The 17,432-nt window shown below is 57.1% G+C and overlaps 1 protein-coding gene across 5 annotated transcripts in view; it reads right to left on the bottom strand.

Annotated features, from left to right (window-relative positions):
* Window positions 1-16,815, bottom strand: part of DNMT3A (DNA methyltransferase 3 alpha) — a 200,796-nt gene extending 183,981 nt beyond the window's left edge. For 3 of the 5 annotated variants that reach the window (XM_054021772.1, XM_054021774.1, XM_054021775.1), the window contains exons 1-2: window positions 16,692-16,814; window positions 4,784-5,011 (exon numbers count right to left, since the gene is read on the bottom strand). In XM_054021772.1, the coding sequence (XP_053877747.1) occupies window positions 4,784-4,852 (69 nt within the window). In that variant the 5' untranslated portion in view covers window positions 4,853-5,011; window positions 16,692-16,814. Of the gene's footprint in view, window positions 1-4,783; window positions 5,012-16,691 lie in introns of all 5 variants that reach the window. The other 2 variants (XM_054021771.1, XM_054021773.1) reach the window with 2 other exon arrangements.
* Window positions 16,816-17,432: the final 617 nt, after the last annotated feature.

Here is a 17,432-nt window from a genome sequence, read left to right as displayed (position 1 = left end):
GATCCAGATAAACCCTGGCCATTCCCATCGAGCACCCTCCAGCTCCCGATTACAATGAGTTCAGTATTAACCTGCCCAGATGGAATGTCAGGCAGGTGGCCGCTGTCAGAGACTTGGGACAGGGCCAGAGGATGCCTGAGAAACGGAAACACTTGCACAGCAGTAGCTGCTGTGTCTTCTGAGCCCTTCGGAAGCCGTTGTGGGGATGTTGTGACATTAAGCTTGCGATGAAGCCGTGGATCTGTAGCACCACGGTGCTACCAACTCGATCGTACAGCGATGAAACGTGGGCGCTGAAGACGGCTGAACAGCAGCAGACGGACGGTTTTGTGGTCTTTGTCGACTGCTCTATGTCAAGTGGCAGAGCAATGGGGACATGTGTCGCTGGACCCAGCAACTGGAAATCAGCCCTCACTTGGGTTTGGTTTCAGCAGCTTTCTTGGTACACACACATCATTACAATGGAAGACCAACAGATGAGGAAGCTGATTTACCAAGAAACCGTGTTACAGTCGGCAATCACGCAGCCACCAAAAGTGGTACGTTTGCCAATGATGGACATAAACTGAATGCCCAGCCAGACCACCCTAAGGACCTAGCCAGAGATCAGTCCGAGTGGCACTCAATCCGCAAGGAGGCTATGTCCCTTTGGGATTCGCCATGACGACGACGATGACATCGATTCAGATAATAGTCATTTTTAATCAGAATATCATGAGGGACAGAGTCAAAAATCTAAGTATATTGTGTCAGCAGTTACCTTCATCAACTAAACTTGTGATCTCATCAAAAAAACAATCCCACGCCTGTTTAGCGAGTCTTACTTTCCATAAAACCATGTTGAGTGGCTTTTATTACTCTACCTTTCCTTTGATTCTTTACTGACCACATCCCATATCAGCCTTTCCAGGATTCTGCCAGGCTAATCAGCCTATACTTTCCATGGTCATCCCATTTATCCTTTTTAAATATTGGTACAACATTAGCAGCTTTTTTACAGTCCTTTGGCACTTCCCCAGTGATCCTACGCTTGTTCAAATCAACATAAATGGTTCAGAGAATTTCTCAGCCAGTTCTTTTAACACTCTTGAGTACAAGTTATCTGTTCCTGCTGATTTAAAAATGTTTAACTGTAATAGCTGCAGTTTACTAGTTACTGCTGGCACAGAAAGTCTTTCATTATTATTATTTATTCATCACCGCCCATAGTACACTGGGCTCCTTCCAAACCGAGCAGCAGGGGTGCTCCCCTCCCCGCCCCGCCCCCAAGGAGCCTGCAGACTAGAGATACAGCAAGTAGGGGGCAGGGCTGAGGAGGGAGGAGCTGCCTCCCCTGTCAAGGGCAGCAGGACTCCGTGGGAGAAGAGTTCAGGAAACTCAGGAGCGACCAGAGAGGCTCCTGCGGAAAAGACTCGCAGACCAGGGGAGTTGCCCAGTTAGGGAGGGCTGGGAGGAGCCAGCGGAAACAGGGAAAACCCTGAGACACCAGGGGAGTTTGGGGCTGGGCCCAGTTTATGGCGGGAGGGCAGACTTTTGGATTCATTTCTGAACTTTAAGCTAATAACCAGACCCTAAAGAGAGCGGCGGTTCCTGGACTTGTAAAAGCCTCTTTTTGTGAGTTAGCGAGAAACCAAGAAGGGTAACTGAGACCAGGGGCCGGCCCGTGGCCATGAGGGGTGCCCAGGGCGTTGCCAGCGGCACAGGAGGTAGGATCCAAATGTTCCTTCTGCAACTTCTGCAGGATCATCTGGCAACCCAGGCAGTGCAGCCGCCGGGAGATCACTGCCGGCAGGTGAGGAAGATCCTGCTACGCTTTAATGTGGGAATCCTGGACACAAGAGTGGAGGGCCCCAGCTGGCAGTGGGATCACTCGGCAGGGGCTGGGGGAAGAGACACGCCAAGGGTGGTGTGGAGGTGGAAGGGCCTGGCCATCTGTTTCAAGTGGTGGGGGATACCAGGAGGGTCTGCCCCTTTAAGAACAGTTAACAACAGCAGCAGGGGGAGAAGGGGAGCAACAGGCCAAGTTGAGGGTGTCCCCTAAGTGGCACGCCAGACGTGGCTGACTAGGACGAGGCCAGACGAACACTCCCTCTAAGAGGTGTTTCAGGCGTGGGAAGGAAGGACCTGCGCTGAAGACGTGTCTTAATGAGGTCCAGGCCCTTGGCAAAGAAAACGAGGGGGTCTGTAAGACGGGAAAGATCTGGCAGGCTGCTAGTATGTTCTCGGAAGCGTGCCAGCCCTCTGTGCCCGAGGCGAGAGGAGGGAGTGGGGCAGTGATGCACGTAGTAGCCCCGCCTCCTGCTCAAGAGCAGACGGATTTGGGGCTGTGGGAGAAGGACGCTAAGCCAGAGGCAGACCAGGGCAGGGAAGCGCCTCGGGAGTGGCAGGACAGGCCAGCGGGTCGGCAAAGGGGTGTAAACACAGAACTGGCGGGAGAGGAGATTAGTGGTTTGCTCTCTCTGAAGGAGACACACCAGGGGAAACATGCTGCTTCGAAGGAGGATGTGCGGCTGGCCCTGCAAGAAAGCAACGAGCTAGCCACAGATAAGCAGAGCTTAGCATGGCAAATTGAAATGCTGGTGGACAAGTGGGTGGGCTTCATCTCCAAATAGGAGAGATGGAGGACATCAAGGAGGAAAGAGCCAGCTGCTCTGTGGCTTTAGCCAGTTGGCGGTATTGCTATCGGCAAAACAAGGAGTGACGGAAGAAACAAAGTTGGTAGAAACTTGCCCTGTGGTTGGGCAAGGGTGAGGTTGTGTAAGGAGGTGGCCTGTCCCTTTAAGGACTGGAGGTCTGGAGCTGGCTGGCTCTGGGGAGGAGGTGTGGGGTTTCATTAGAAGCGGCTGGGGATGGGAGCTGCCACCCCGATAAAGAGCAGCAGGGAGTGAGAGAGGCTCCTGCAGAGAAAACTCAGAGGCCGGGGAGTTCCCCTGGCTGGGAAGGGCTGTGAGGAGCTGAGAGGCCAGGGGAGTCTGGGGCCGGAGAGCAGACTTTTGTTCCTTTCTGAACTGGAAGTTGTTAAACTTCCATCAGGAGGCTGCTGTTACTGGACTTGCACACCCCTCTCTGAGAGTTATCAGGACCCAAGAAGGGAAGTGAGGTGTGGGGCGCCTTGAGCTGTTGCTCCCCACCAAACAGCAAATGGTTGTTTCCCGTTGGCCCCACTGCTGCCCAGCTCCGTGTGGGACCCTTTCCCCCGCCAACTCGCTCACATGTACACTCACTCCATTCAGAGAGGCCCGCTGTGCCGCCTTCTCCCCAGCACACGCAGCGGGCCTGGCTCCTCTCTCCCGGCCATGCAGGTGTGTAGCTACACAAGGTCCCTCCCCCAGCTGGGGCTTACCTGAGCTCTCCCGCTCTAGCCTGGCATTAGCAATGGCGCTGGAGCCCCCCCCACTCAGGCTGGCAAATGAGCACAGCTCTGACATGGGCACTTGTGCTTCCCCCTCTCTTCCTCCACGCCCCCCTCCCACCCCAGCCGGTCTGTGTCTCCCCTCTTCCCGCCTCCCAGCATGTCTCTCTCCCTTCGTCCCGCCCCCCCAGTGTCCACGCCTCTTGTCCCACCCCTCAGTGTATGCACGCCTCTGCGTCCTGCCCCCCCAGTGTGTGCATCTCCTTGTCCCATCCCCCAATGTGTGTGTGCGCGTCTCCCCCTCCACTCCCCCTAGTGCATCTGTGCACATCTGTCCTCTCTTCACGGCCACGCCAGGTGGTCATATCTGTCTCTCTCTTTGTCCTTTCTCCATGCATCTCCCCACAATGTGTGCTCCCCCACTCCAGTCTGTGTCTTCTTCCTACCCTCCCCTACCCAGTGTGCATGCTGAGGCTTTACTTCCCCCACCCACTCCCCAAGGTGGGTCTCTCCCCCCCTGCCAGCCTTCTCCCCACCCAGGGTGTCTCTCTCCCCCGTCACGTGTCCCTGGTTGAGGGGTGTGCAGTCCCCCCCTCCCCCACCCGTGTGTCCCTGGTTGACGGGTGTACAGTCCCCCCCTCCCCCATGTCCCTGGTTGAGGGGTGTGCAGTCCCCCCACCCAGGTATGTGGAGTCAGACCAGGGCCACATGGAGGGCACTGACCCAGTTCCTGCTGTCACAGCTCCCCGAGGGGCAGGTGAACCAGCCCTTGCCTGCAAAGCAGCCATCCCCCTGCCCTCCCAAGACCACCCCAACCAACAGGACAGCTGCCCTCATTCCCTCCCCTGCCTTACCAGAGGCTTCCCTCTCTTGGCGGGCGACAGCAGCGAGGGTAACAGCAGGTCTCACCAGCACCGTCACACTCGCCCCCATTCAGCAGTGCCCAGAAATAGCTCAATCCGCTCTAATCCCACTCTGCAGCTCAGGCCGCTTCAGCGCCTGCCCCCACCCCCAGTTCAGATCACCAGCACAGGCCTCTGGCCAGGCCCCACTCTCCTCCCTGCCGGCTGGACACCAGAACGTTCCCCCCAGCCCCTCCCCCACCGCCCCGCAATCAGACAGCCAGTGAGACTTGACATGGGCCTTTGACAACATTGGGGCCAGATGGACAGCCCCAGCGCCTGAACCCTCAGCATCCCCACAGCAGGGACAAGGCAGCGGCCGGGCAAGCCCTTCCCCCTCACACCAGCCCTGCCCACCCGCCAGCAGCTCTTCTGCCAGTTAGAGCCAGCATTGGACGTGGACAGGAAACTGGACTGAGACCCACCCAATTCATCACACATGTGGGCCATCAAAGAGTGGGAAGGACTGTGCCCCCCTCCAGAGTTGGGGTGCCCAGGTTCAGAGGCCAGCACTGCCCGTGTTCCTTACCTTGTGAGTGTCGGACGTCTCCCTGTCTGGAGCAGCGCTGCTGGTGTCAATAGACCCGTTGGACGGCATGGTGGGGATGGGGGAGGCTGAGAAGTTTTGCTTTTTTTTAAATAAAATAAAATTTAAAAGTTCAAACTTTAAAAACAAGAAGAAAGTTTAAAAACTGCCCCAGCAGCAATGTCCCGAGCCTTCTGTCTGTCCGTCCGTCTGTCCGGCCCCTCCTGCCACCTGTGGAGGAAACACAGAGAAGGGCGCAGGGTGAGGCCCGGAACACCATCGCACACGGCACCCGCAGGCACCAGCTTCAAGCGGCCTCGCCCCCAGCCAGGGACAATTATTAACACGCCGCAGCCTTTACTCAGCCGGGCAGGGGCCCCTTTCCCCCAGCTCCGCCGGCCCCCCCACCCACCAGGGTCCCCGCCACCCGGACACCATGCTAGCCGGCTCCTCCAGACTCCAAGGAGAGCCCCCTCGCCCCTCCCTGGCCCCCCGTCAATCCCCAACTCCTGTCCCGGGGCACAGAGCCCCCCCCCCCCCGTCCCAGACAGATGCTGGCCCCCCTCCCCCAGCAGGGGCTGCCCACCGCAGCCAAGCACCTGTTGCTATGGAAAATGCTGCCTGCATTAGCCATGGCCGGGGCTGCTGTTGCCTTTGGCACCGGAGCTGCAAATTGTTTCTAGAGCTTTCCAGCCGCAGCTCGTTCCCAGCCAGGAGGGTGGGGGGCTGCTGGGCAGGCAGGGCTGCTGCTTCTAGAACAGAAACTTAAAACCCAGACAATTCTCCTTCCTCTGCCCCACTACAGGCAGGCTGTGGCCTGGGGGGGCTGCAGGGAGCAGCCTCTCCCTCCCCCCTCCCCACACCTCTGCTCTGTGCAGAGGCCAGGGGGCTGGGTGTCCCCCACAATCAGCCTCTCCCTCCCTGCCCCCCCCACACCTCTACTCTGTTCAAAGGTCAGGGGGCTGGGTGTCCCCCACAATCAGCCTCTCCCTCCCTGCCCCCCCCCACACCTCTACTCTGTTCAAAGGTCAGGGGGCTGGGTGTCCCCCACAATCAGCCTCTCCCTCCCTGCCCCCCCCACGCCTCTGCTCTGTGCAGAGGCCAGGGGGCTGGGTGTCCCCCACAATCAGCCTCTCCCTCCCTGCCCCGCCCACACCTCTGCTCTGTGCAGAGGCCAGGGGGCTGGGTGTCCCCCACAATCAGCCTCTCCCTCCCTGCCCCCCCACACCTCTGCTCTGTGCAGAGGCCAGGGGGCTGGGTGTCCCCCACAATCAGCCTCTCCCTCCCTGCCCCGCCACACCTCTGCTCTGTGCAGAGGCCAGGGGGCTGGGTGTCCCCCACAATCAGCCTCTCCCTCCCTGCCCCCCCACACTTCTGCTTTGTGCAGAGGCCAGGGGGCTGGGTGTCCCCCACAATCAGCCTCTCCCTCCCTGCCCCCCCACACTTCTGCTCTGTGCAGAGGCCAGGGGGCTGGGTGTCCCCCACAATCAGCCTCTCCCTCCCTGCCCCCCCCACACCTCTGCTCTGTGCAGAGGCCAGGGGGCTGGGTGTCCCCCACAATCAGCCTCTCCCTCCCTGCCCCCCCCACACCTCTGCTCTGTGCAGAGGCCAGGGGGCTGGGTGTCCCCCACAATCAGCCTCTCCCTCCCTGCCCCCCCACACCTCTGCTTTGTGCAGAGGCCAGGGGGCTGGGTGTCCCCCACAATCAGCCTCTCCCTCCCTGCCCCCCCCCCACACCTCTGCTCTGTCCAAAGGCCAGGGGGCTGGGTGTCCCCCACAATCAGCCTCTCCCTCCCTGCCCCCCCCCCACACCTCTGCTCTGTGCAGAGGCCAGGGGGCTGGGTGTCCCCCACAATCAGCCTCTCCCTCCCTGCCCCCCCCCACACCTCTGCTCTGTTCAAAGGCCAGGGGGCTGGGTGTCCCCCACAATCAGCCTCTCCCTCCCTGCCCCCCCCCCTCTGCTCTGTGCAGAGGCCAGGGGGCTGGGTGTCCCCCACAATCAGCCTCTCCCTCCCTGCCCCCCCCACCTCTGCTCTGTGCAAAGGCCAGGGGGCTGGGTGTCCCCCACAATCAGCCTCTCCCTCCCTGCCCCCCCCACACCTCTGCTCTGTGCAGAGGCCAGGGGGCTGGGTGTCCCCCACAATCAGCCTCTCCCTCCCTGTTCCCCACCCCACACCTCTGCTCTGTGCAGAGGCCAGGGGGCTGGGTGTCCCCCACAATCAGCCTCTCCCTCCCTGCCCCCCCCCACACCTCTGCTCTGTGCAGAGGCCAGGGGGCTGGGTGTCCCCCACAATCAGCCTCTCCCTCCCTGCCCCACCCACACCTCTGCTCTGTGCAGAGGCCAGGGGGCTGGGTGTCCCCCACAATCAGCCTCTCCCTCCCTGTTCCCCACCCCACACCTCTGCTCTGTGCAGAGGCCAGGGGGCTGGGTGTCCCCCACAATCAGCCTCTCCCTCCCTGCCCCCCCCACACCTCTGCTCTGTGCAGAGGCCAGGGGGCTGGGTGTCCCCCGCACTCAACCTCTCCCTCCCTGTCCGTCCCCCCCACCCCACCCACACCTCTGCTCTGTGCAGAGGCCAGGGAGCTGGGTTAGAGGCAGGAACCAGCCTCTCCCTTCCTATCCGCCCCCCGCCCCCCACCCATACACACACACCTCTGCTCTGTGCAGAGGCCATGGGGCTGGGCGTCCCCCGCACTCAGCTTCTCCCTCCCTGTCCGTCCCCGTCCCCGTCCCACCCCCACCCACCTCTGCTCTGTGCAGAGGCCATGGGGCTGGGCGTCCCCTGCAATCAGCCTCCCCCTCCCTGCCCCTTCATTTTTAGCAGGAATCCTGGGACCAACACTTGGGAGCGGTTTCCCCTCTGCCGGGAGGTTTGAGCACCCCTTTCTATAGCCTCCCCTATTGGGGCTGCAGGTGGCTCAGCACCTGGGTCTGCACTCTGCTCCCTGCCATGTCCCTCCCCCGCAGTATCCTTCCTCCCCAGCTCTGCCCACCCCCACTCTGGACCTGCAAGTCCTGTGGGGTTTGGGGGGAGCAGAGGGAACAGGAATCTGGTAGCCAAGGGACTAGCTCCCAGCTTCACTCTTCCTGATGCAGCCTCAGCACACCTCTGGGTTGCTGGAAAGGAAGACGGCAGCAGGGGAGGAAACCAGGAGGGAGCTGGGCTAAGAGTGCAGAGTCAGCCCCTGGACTGCTGGCTGGGGCTCTGTGGAACCAAGGTGTGGATATGGGGTCATGGCCCAGGGGAGAAGCAGAGATATTCTGGGAGCTCAGAGGAGACTCTCAGCTGGGGAGCTAGAGAGCTTGGCCTGGCAAGGGAGCTGTCAAAGAGGTCAGTGCAACAACTGCCCTCAGCCAACTGAGATGTGACCCCTGTACATTTTGGGGTGAAACTGCAATGCCTGTTGCCTCCCTGGCAAGTGGGTGATGCACTCACGTGTGTGACACGGTGTTTTTCAAACAACTGAGAAGCAGGAAAACTGGTGTAAGCATCTCCAGCACAGACAAGACCAAAGATCCCTTCTCGCCAGCTATTTGTCATCCCCTTCCAAGCCCTGCATGACTCCCTCCCCTTGCCAAATTCCAGGTGCTTCCCTGCCCTCTCGAATGGTGTCAGCCTCCAATGCCCATTCTCAGTGTCCCCCACACCTCTGCCCCTTACACCTAGAGCACCTTCCCCGAGCTCAGCTGAGAGGCCCTCACCCTGAAGCTCCATCTCTGCTGTGCTGCCTCTGGACGACACATTGCGCTAGAGGAGTGCCCGGGGACTGTTCAGACCTCCCAAAACTGCATGTGTGTTGTGCCCTGCTCTCTACTCACTGTATCTCTAGACTGTGAGCTCCTTGGGGCGGGGAGCACACCTGTTGCTTGGTTTAAGCAGCACCAATTGGATGCGGACACCCCCCAGGTTTGCACCCCCCCATGCAATCCAGCTTCTTAGTCAGGGTGTCTCATCATAGAATACCAGGGTTGGAAGGGACCTCAGGAGGTATCTAGTCCAACCCCCTGCTCAAAGCAGGACCAACCCCAACTAAATCATCCCAGCCAGGGCTTTGTCAAGCCTGACCTTAAAAACCTCAAAGGAAGAAGATTCCACCACCTCCCTAAGTAACCCATTCCAGTGCTTCACCACCCTCCATCATCCCTCTGGCCTAGCACTCCCAGGCAATCCAGGTCCATGATCCTGAGGGCCCCATGATCCCGAGGGCCCTGCCCCCCATGCCATCTGACTCCCTTGCCAGGTTCTCAACCCCTCTGGACCTCCATTTCCACACAGTCCAGCTCCACTGCAGGGGTCTTGTGCCCCTTGGGGCCCCTCACCACAGAACACATTCTCTTCTGGTGGGTCTCCCGCCCCGTGGGTCCCAGCTGAGCTGCTGGCAACGTTGCCTGGATTTCTAAGTAAGCCTCCCCAAACCCATATGAAATGGCTCTGTCAGCCACTTCTCCCCCCAGATGCAGGGAGCTCTGCCATTAGGAAGGCGTTCCAACACACACACCAGGCCAGCAAATAGCTCCACACAGCCAGCCAGCCCCCACCCCAGGTCATCCCCAATGTCCCAGAGAAATGGCTCGCTCAGAGCAGCACGCAGCTCCACTCTGAAAAATAGCCAGTTCTCAGGCTTTGATTCGCTTCCAGCGAACATGGTCTCCAAATGCACTAAAAATAGTCGGGCTGCGTAAGAAACACCAGGCAGATGGGGAATATGCAAGGGGGAGCACCAGGAACAACCAGCAATGAAGACCTCCTCCCCGCCCCCATCCCTCGACAGCCTCACCACCTAGCCTCCCCCTTTGCCCTCTGCGGAGCTTTAAATAAAGACAACCACTCTTCTTCAAAGTGAGCTATCCGTTACAACGGAGTGTAAGCGCCCCTCTTTCCCCTAGTAACCACAAGCTGCTGCTGTGAGCCCCACGAGGGAGTGGACTCCCTGTCCAACCAGCGAGGGATCCTGCTCTCTGTCTAAAGGAGGTTTGACAAGGTCCACACAACGTTCCTTACCTCTAAACATCGCCGGAAAGAGTCTGCAAAGAAACACGACTGAAGCAGGCTACCCACATTCAGTGTGGAACCTGTGAGGCCCATTCACAGCAGCCTTGCCTTGGCCCCAAGCTCTCTGAATAACCTTACCCAAGTCGGTGAGCTCCTCTCCTGCTCCCACAACAGGTGTTCGCTATCCTGATGGCAGCACGCACTCCTTCTCCTGTGCGCTAGCGCCTGGAGTTATTACTGGCACATTACTAGCAAAGGCTGAGCAGAAACTTGCACACTGGAAGAGTTTCACCCAGTTAATGCAGCAGGTCTCAAAGCTTGATCTCAAATTAATCCTCTCCTTGCCACCTGCTTGGCTCTCCCACTCACGCACCAGCGCCTGCCTTTGAAGTGCAGGGAAGGACTCTGTCTGCACGTTCCTCTGCTCCTGTATTTAACAGCTCAGTCTGACCTTACAACTGAAGGCAAGTGGGGAAGAAAACTTACGGCACTTCTCCCACAAGGCAGAGCTTGTATGGGACCTGCCAGTCACTCCCACTACCGGCAGAGGCGTTTAAAGTGGGTTACCTTCTATGATACACACAGTGCTGACAAACCAGGGTTTATTAAGGACTCCTCAAGTCCTGCTGTCAGGATGCTTCAGCCCGATCACATGCTGGGAACTCAAAGAAACCTAACAAGCATTCTATTTCAGGGCCTTTTGAAGAGGAGAGCTCATGCGCCTCCTACCCCAGCTATTAATAATGAGGACAAGCTTCATCCCCAAGACTGAGACCCCAAGGCCCTTTCACGACACGCATGCAGTGTGCACAGATCACTGAAATGCAGCCACCTCCAGACTACGTTTACAAATAGACACACACACTCCTCCCCCGCCCCCCGCCCCCAGGAGCTGAAGGGAGCTGCTTCCTTGCTCTGACACTACAGTACATGCAGAATTTGAGGTATGCCAGCATGCAGTTACCCTTACCCAAGCTGGCACTTGGTCATGACACAGAGATGACACCCTGCCTCTGGGAGTAAGTACTCAGCGAGCTTTAATGACCACAAATACTTAAGACCTGAACTTTACTCCTCATGTGAAAGACAGCACCTCTGCTAACACAGTGCATGTCCCATGTACCTGGCACCAGGGTGCAGCACAGACATGGGGGGTAAGGGCCAAAATAGGGGGCTTTCCAGGGGGCTGTGAGGATTCATTAGGGAACCTGTCCAAAGCCTTTGAAACATGACAAGTGCTGCAAAGTATGATTAGTTACTCTGAGTCACCAACACCCCCTCTGACTGCACAGTCCCTCCTTCCCCTACTGAGACACACCTACTGAGCCACCAACATCCATCCTAAATCACACTGGGGCATTAGCTGAGCACTGATTCAGAGAGACGAGTCACTACCACCCCCTCCAGCAGCAAAACACTGCAGCGTTCACTGAGTATTGACTCAGAGGCAAGAGTGGTACCTACCCTGAGTCAGCATCTACTGCACCTGAGCCTTCCTTGGAGGTCTCCCAAGCAAGTAGCAAACAAATCCATCCCTCCTTACAACCTAAAGTCAGATACCAAAATGGTATCAACAACTAAATGATGCTGCAAGCCACAACTCTTGACATTCAGAAAAGAAGAAAATTGGGAGAGAGATTCTCTCTTTTCATTCCAACAAGAGAAAGATCTACAGAAAAAATCATAGCCATATTTGTCAAAAATGTTCAGGGCTAATGGTTTAGAAGTGATAGCACCACCTGTAATAAATTCATTGTCATGGATAATAAAAGTATTGGCTTGATCCAGTTAAACACACTTAGCTAATTATAAACTTCTGTGGTCAAATATTTTGCTTATTATTCAAAATTAGGCAAAGGAGTCAAAATCTCGATTGGTATTTGGCTTTTACCTTCACAGAGTGCTATATGAAACTACATACTGTATCCTGTGAATTTCAGCAAAAACAGATCATCAACTCTGCCAAGTGCTGGGGACAGTGATAGCACACACCTCAGGTGAAAATACACAGAAAAACAGGTATGTTGGAGGGGAAGAATGGCTGGTTCTCAGCACCAGACTAGACGGAAAGGAGGAGGATACGGGAAAGGTCCCAAAACTAGCCTGATGGAAAGTTATTCTGCACAAGACTTTCTTTTCTCCTATACTGTAACCTAAGCAGTTAAGATCCTCTCCTACACTGCTAACATAATAATGTGAAGTTACACATCTAGGAACAAGGAACGCAGGTATCTGAGTGAAATGTAATTGCCAGACTAGTTGATCAGACCTTAAACTCTATGAAACATTTGCTTCACATGTCCCTGGAAATCTCCCAGCCCTCCCCCACCCACCCACCCCAACACTAACGGAATGGCTGCTAGAGAAGTTCCTAGTTAGTAGGTCAAGAAGACCGTCATTTACAAAACTAAACAGCCTAAAATCTACAGGGAAATTCAGGAACAACTTGGTCCCAAACTCTACTATTTGTTCTCTAGAAAACTGCACTCAGAAGTATGAAACATTTCACTGTTTACATGTAGCCAATTCTGAACAACCCCCACATGAAACACAAGCCATATATCAAAACAGCCGATTCCACATGGAAAATTAAACACACTCATCAGAGTAATAAAGAGCATCACTGTGCCAGTTTGTTTTCCTTTGCAGTTCTGCCACAGGCTCAAAGAAGCCTAGAGCAGAAAGCGGGGCACCCCTTTCTGTTACGTCACCACCAATACATCAGAATTGCAGCCAAATCTACTTTCTACCATTGACCTTAGCTGTTCGGAGACACTCAAGGGATTTATAAGTGAAACCTCTCAAACTGTTCTCAAGCACACACTGAGAAGATTAGGAGAATCGTAGGCTGAGCAAAGCAGGGATGCTGGAGGTTAGAAGAACCCCAACTGTAACAAAGGGCAAGGAAAAAGCCAGCCCATGGTTTGGTATAAGTGTGGGGAGAGGCCAGCACGGAAGCAATCAAGCAGTGATGCGCAATTGTGTAGTGATATTTTTAGGATGATGCAGAATGAATAGTAAATCACCTGAGGTTCCCAGAGTTGCTGCCCAGAAGCAGAGCTTCAAGTATCCGTTGTGTAAAGTCCCAAAACCAAACAAACTACAGTAAGCAATGGGAGGTGCTACGGTGAAAGGGGTGGTGCCCACCCTCAACAATATTTTGCAAAGCAGGATCAAATTAGTGGATTCTGCCAACTTTTTAAATGCAAACATCCCTCCGGGGTTTTACCCAGCCCGTTTCCCTGAGAATGAAGTTAGGAACTAAATCATTTTGGCTCTGTTTTCATTCCAACTAACCCAGAGAGATGTTTTTAAGACACTTATAAATTTAGAGATTATTTAAGCAGCTAAGGAAACATTGTTTGGACTCTAATCCCACTGCCACTCTACTATAGAACTGCTTGCAAGCCCTTAGTCCAGTGTTATATATGGGTATCCATTATTTCCTAGAGATGTTTGTGGACATTTCATTTTAAGAAAAAAGACTCCTGCTAGGAAGTTTTGAGCTGACTCAGCATGAAAGGCTATTGCATGTGTGAAGAGTTATTGAGAGCAGTTACTTAACACAAAAAGGTCAATTCCTCTTCCATTATTGTCAAGAACTTCACAGCCACTGGATTTGAAGAATTTGCTTACAAATTTCCAGGCCTTCTCCTTCCCTAGGATTTCAGGCAGAAACCTCACCTCTCTAAACGGTACTCCAGGCCCATATAAGCAGCGGAGTTAAAAATATACGCATATGTACAGCACTGTGTGTTTTCACAGCCTAGGCTCTCCAGAGGTTACTGGGCTACAAGCACTTTACCAAAACATAGCGGCTGACCTACCTCTTGGTTTATTTCTGCAATCATCCACTTAGCAAAGCAATGCAAATCCAGTAAAACCAATCATTGTGATGCCATCTACACAGCACAAAGGGAAGAAAAAAAGAGGAACTAGGCTAAGAGGAAAATTTCACTTGCTCAAAGACACACACACACACACACGCACACTCGAACACTGAAAAAAAGGCATCACTAACTTGAACTTATCTCATCAATAAACATAAAAAGAGACAGCTAGGGAAGTCTGTGGTAACAGTAGGAGCATCACTGTACACGTCATAAACAGATTCAAATCTTTCAGGCCTCAGTTCCAAGCCATGAAGAAGCCTTTCTTTCTCCATATAGATTTTTGCATTTTACTTACAGAAGGAAACAGGTCAATGGATGAAAACTAGCACAATCAATACAAGAGATGAACTTCGCTCCTGTATGTATGAGACCAAACTACCCAGCCCCTAATGACTTACAGTCTGATTCTTTCCCATTCCAGCTGGACATCTGACTATTCTTTGACAGCAAAATCATCAGGCGGAAAATAAACCACACAGTCCTGCAAAGACTCAAAACCCTGAATTTATAGATGGGGCTTCAAAGTGGATCTTTAGTGCATTTCCCAATATTTCTGCACAACAGCACCCCCCTTAAACAGGTTTCCTGGAGATTAAACAGCATGCCAACTTCCCCCCTTGGCCCCAATCCTGGACTGAGAGCTTTCAGAGGCTAAAGGCAGCAGTGCTCCCTCCCCGAGCAGGGCAAGCGTTTGATAAAGATCATTTTGAAATGACCGTGTATAAGAAAAAGAATCTCCATGCAGATCCCATAGGACTTTGTCACTCCCAAGTGACAGATGAGAGCGCAAGAGAAACAGACACACGCACGGGCGCACACACATACACACACACAGATGGGCAGGCTAAGTCAATGACACTTGTGTGCACAGAATGAGTAACATGCCCATCTCAGTTGCCAGCCTGCCTTGCAAAACCTCTCTAGGCTTCTTGTGTTTGGAGGGAGCTGCAAAGCCTTGTCACAATACAGGCAGCCCAGCCTTGCTGCTGAGGATGGAAAAGAGGGAGGGAGGCCATTTACAAATAAAAAAGACAAGAGGACTTGGGGTGGGGGGAATAGAGATTTTCAAAGTGTCTCCCCCCACTACTACCACCACACACACACCGCCTGCCAGATCCCGGCCCAAAGGCTGGAGAAAAGAGAGCCCGGGGGGAGGGGATGGGGCCTGGCCCTCTGCCAGGCCCAGGATGATAAACCAGCCAAGCAGGCAATGCAGGGAAGAAAGAGGCACAGGCAGGAGGGAAGGGAGCGGAGTTTTACAGGGCTAATTTGTGGGGCTGATTAAATGGCCCCATGGAGGCAATTCCCCTGCAGTGAGTGTGTATGTGCTGGGGAGGGGGCCAGATCCATGATGCAGCCTCCCTCCTTCCCCCAAATCCCAGCTGTGATGCCTTGCCCTTCATCAGTGCAGATGCAAAGCGTTCAAGGACACGTCTGCACCCAGCTCCTCACAGGGAGGAGAAGAGACCCAGCCTCATCGGGGGCTGTGAACCACCCTGGCTCCTCCATATCCAGTCGGGGATGCAGCAGCTTCCTCTGCCCCTGGCAGGGTCTGTGTCCCACTAACACTCCCCTGGGCTTGGGTTTGATGATGGGATGGTGGGGAAGAATCCTCCCTTTTCTCCTCCCCCCCCCCCCCCAAAAAAAAACACAACCACCCTGCACCTTCCTTACAGTGCACCACACCCTCCCTGGCCTGGCCTCAGTGTCTGGTGGGGGAGAGCGGGCAGGTTTCCTCCCATCCCCTCAGCAACGCTCCAGGGCAAGGGGATGCTGCTAGCAGAGCCTGGGGACTTACACCTCCCTGCACCCCAACCCTGGCCCTCGGCAGGCACAGTCCAGCGGCGGAGCAGCATCTCCCGCCCAGACTCCAGGGGGTTCCTACCTGCCACACACACAGACCCAGCCACAGGTGGGGGTGCCCAGGGACCCCCTCCCCAGGGATGGACTCCGCTCCCAGCAGATCAGAGCAATCCCCCCATCCCTGCCCTCAACCCATGCCTTACACCCCTGCCGCTTGTCTGCAGAACCGCCCCATCGCCTCCCAGGCTGAGTCCCTGACAGGCACCCCCAGGCTGCAGCCTGTCTCCTAAAGCCCCCCTCTCTGGAGGGCCCAGGCTAGGAACGAATCGGGGGGAGGACGGCGAGAGAACCAGGGTCATGCCAGGCTGCCATTTTTCCTGCTTCTCCGCTTTGCCCTCCACACCACCCTCCTGCCAACCACGACTCTCCCTTCCACTTCAGGGAAGGATGGGAGGGAGGGGGAGGGGGATTATTCCCTTGCCCTGGACCCGTGCCCACCCTTCTCCTCCCCCACCTTATTTCTTTTTTTTTTTTTTTTTTTTTACAAAACCCCAGTGCACGGCTGCAAAAAAATAATAGCCGGGAGCCATGCAAAGCAGCCAAGACACGTCTGCAAACATGTACGTGAAATAAAGGACCCCCCCCCCACAGAAGGGGGTAGCTGGGTGCCCCCCCAATTCCCCCCCCCCAAATATTCAATGCAAAAGCTGTATCTCCAGGGGATGGAGCTGACGACTCATTAATTACTCAGGGGGCAATCTCCCCGCACAGCCCCCCCCCACCCCACCCCACCCCACCCCGGGGGGAGGGATCACAAGTTCGTGTGTCCCCAATGTCCTCACATCGGGGTGTCTGGGGGCACGGCAGGGAGAGTACCGACCCCTTCCCCCCCCTGGAGCTGGGGGCAGTGGGACTGGGGGCACCTGAACTTGGAAGGAGGAAGGGGCACCGGCTGCCAAAAAAGCAAAGGGGGGGGGGGGGTCAATGCACCACCTCGGGCAGATCGCTTGGCCATGCAGGGCCAATGCAGCCCGGGGAGGGGGCGGCTGCAGCCGGGGGGGGCTCGGCAGCTTCTCGTCCCCGTGCCCGGGTGCCAGCCCCCCCGCCCCGTGCCCGCTTGCCCCCATGGCACCGCCCCCACCCCGGAGGCGGAGAAGGGGAGGATCGGCCCTGGGGAAGCTGCTGCCCCCCCCCCCTCCGCCGCCTGGGGCCCGCCGCTACCTCGGCCAGTCCCGGGCCTGGACCTCCTCCCGGGAGCCGCCGCCGCCGCCGCCGCCGCTCCCTCCGCCGCCGCCTCCTGCCCTGCCCGGCGAGGCCTCCTCCCGCAGCGCCGCCGCCTCCACTGCAGCACTGAGCCGCACAGCCCCGCCAGCGGAGCCCGGGCGAGGGAGCGGCAGCGCGGCCTCCGCGCGGTCCTAGCGCCCGGCGCCTCCCGCCCGGCCGAGCCACGGGCCCCCGGGCCAGCGACGGAGCCCCCCGCCGGCCGGCCCTGGCTAGGGACCCCCCCCACCCCGCCGGCCCTGGCCTGGGACCCCCACCCGCCCGGGCTAGGGACACCCCCCACCCCGCCGGCCCTGGCCTGGGACCCCCACCCGCCCGGGCTAGGGACCCCCCCACCCCGCCGGCCCTGGCCCGGGACCCCCCCGCCCCGCCGGCCCTGGCCTGGGACCCCCACCCGCCCGGGCTAGGGACCCCCCCCCACCCCGCCGGCCCTGGCCTGGGACCCCCCCACCCCGCCGGCCCTGGCCCGGGACCCCCACCCGCCCGGGCTAGGGACCCCCCCACCCCGCCGGCCCTGGCTAGGGACCCCCACCCGCCCGGGCTAGGGACCCCCCCCGCCGGCCCGCACCCCCGCCAGCCCTGGCTAGGGACCCCCCCACCCCGCCGGCCCTGGCTAGGGACCCCCCCCACCCCGCCGACCCGCACCCGCCCGGGCTAGGGACCCCCCCCCTGCCGGCCCTG

Source organism: Malaclemys terrapin, chromosome 3 (assembly GCF_027887155.1).
Source record: "Malaclemys terrapin pileata isolate rMalTer1 chromosome 3, rMalTer1.hap1, whole genome shotgun sequence".
NCBI classification, from domain to species: domain Eukaryota; kingdom Metazoa; phylum Chordata; order Testudines; family Emydidae; genus Malaclemys; species Malaclemys terrapin.
This window is presented reverse-complemented; position numbering and strand designations above follow the sequence as displayed.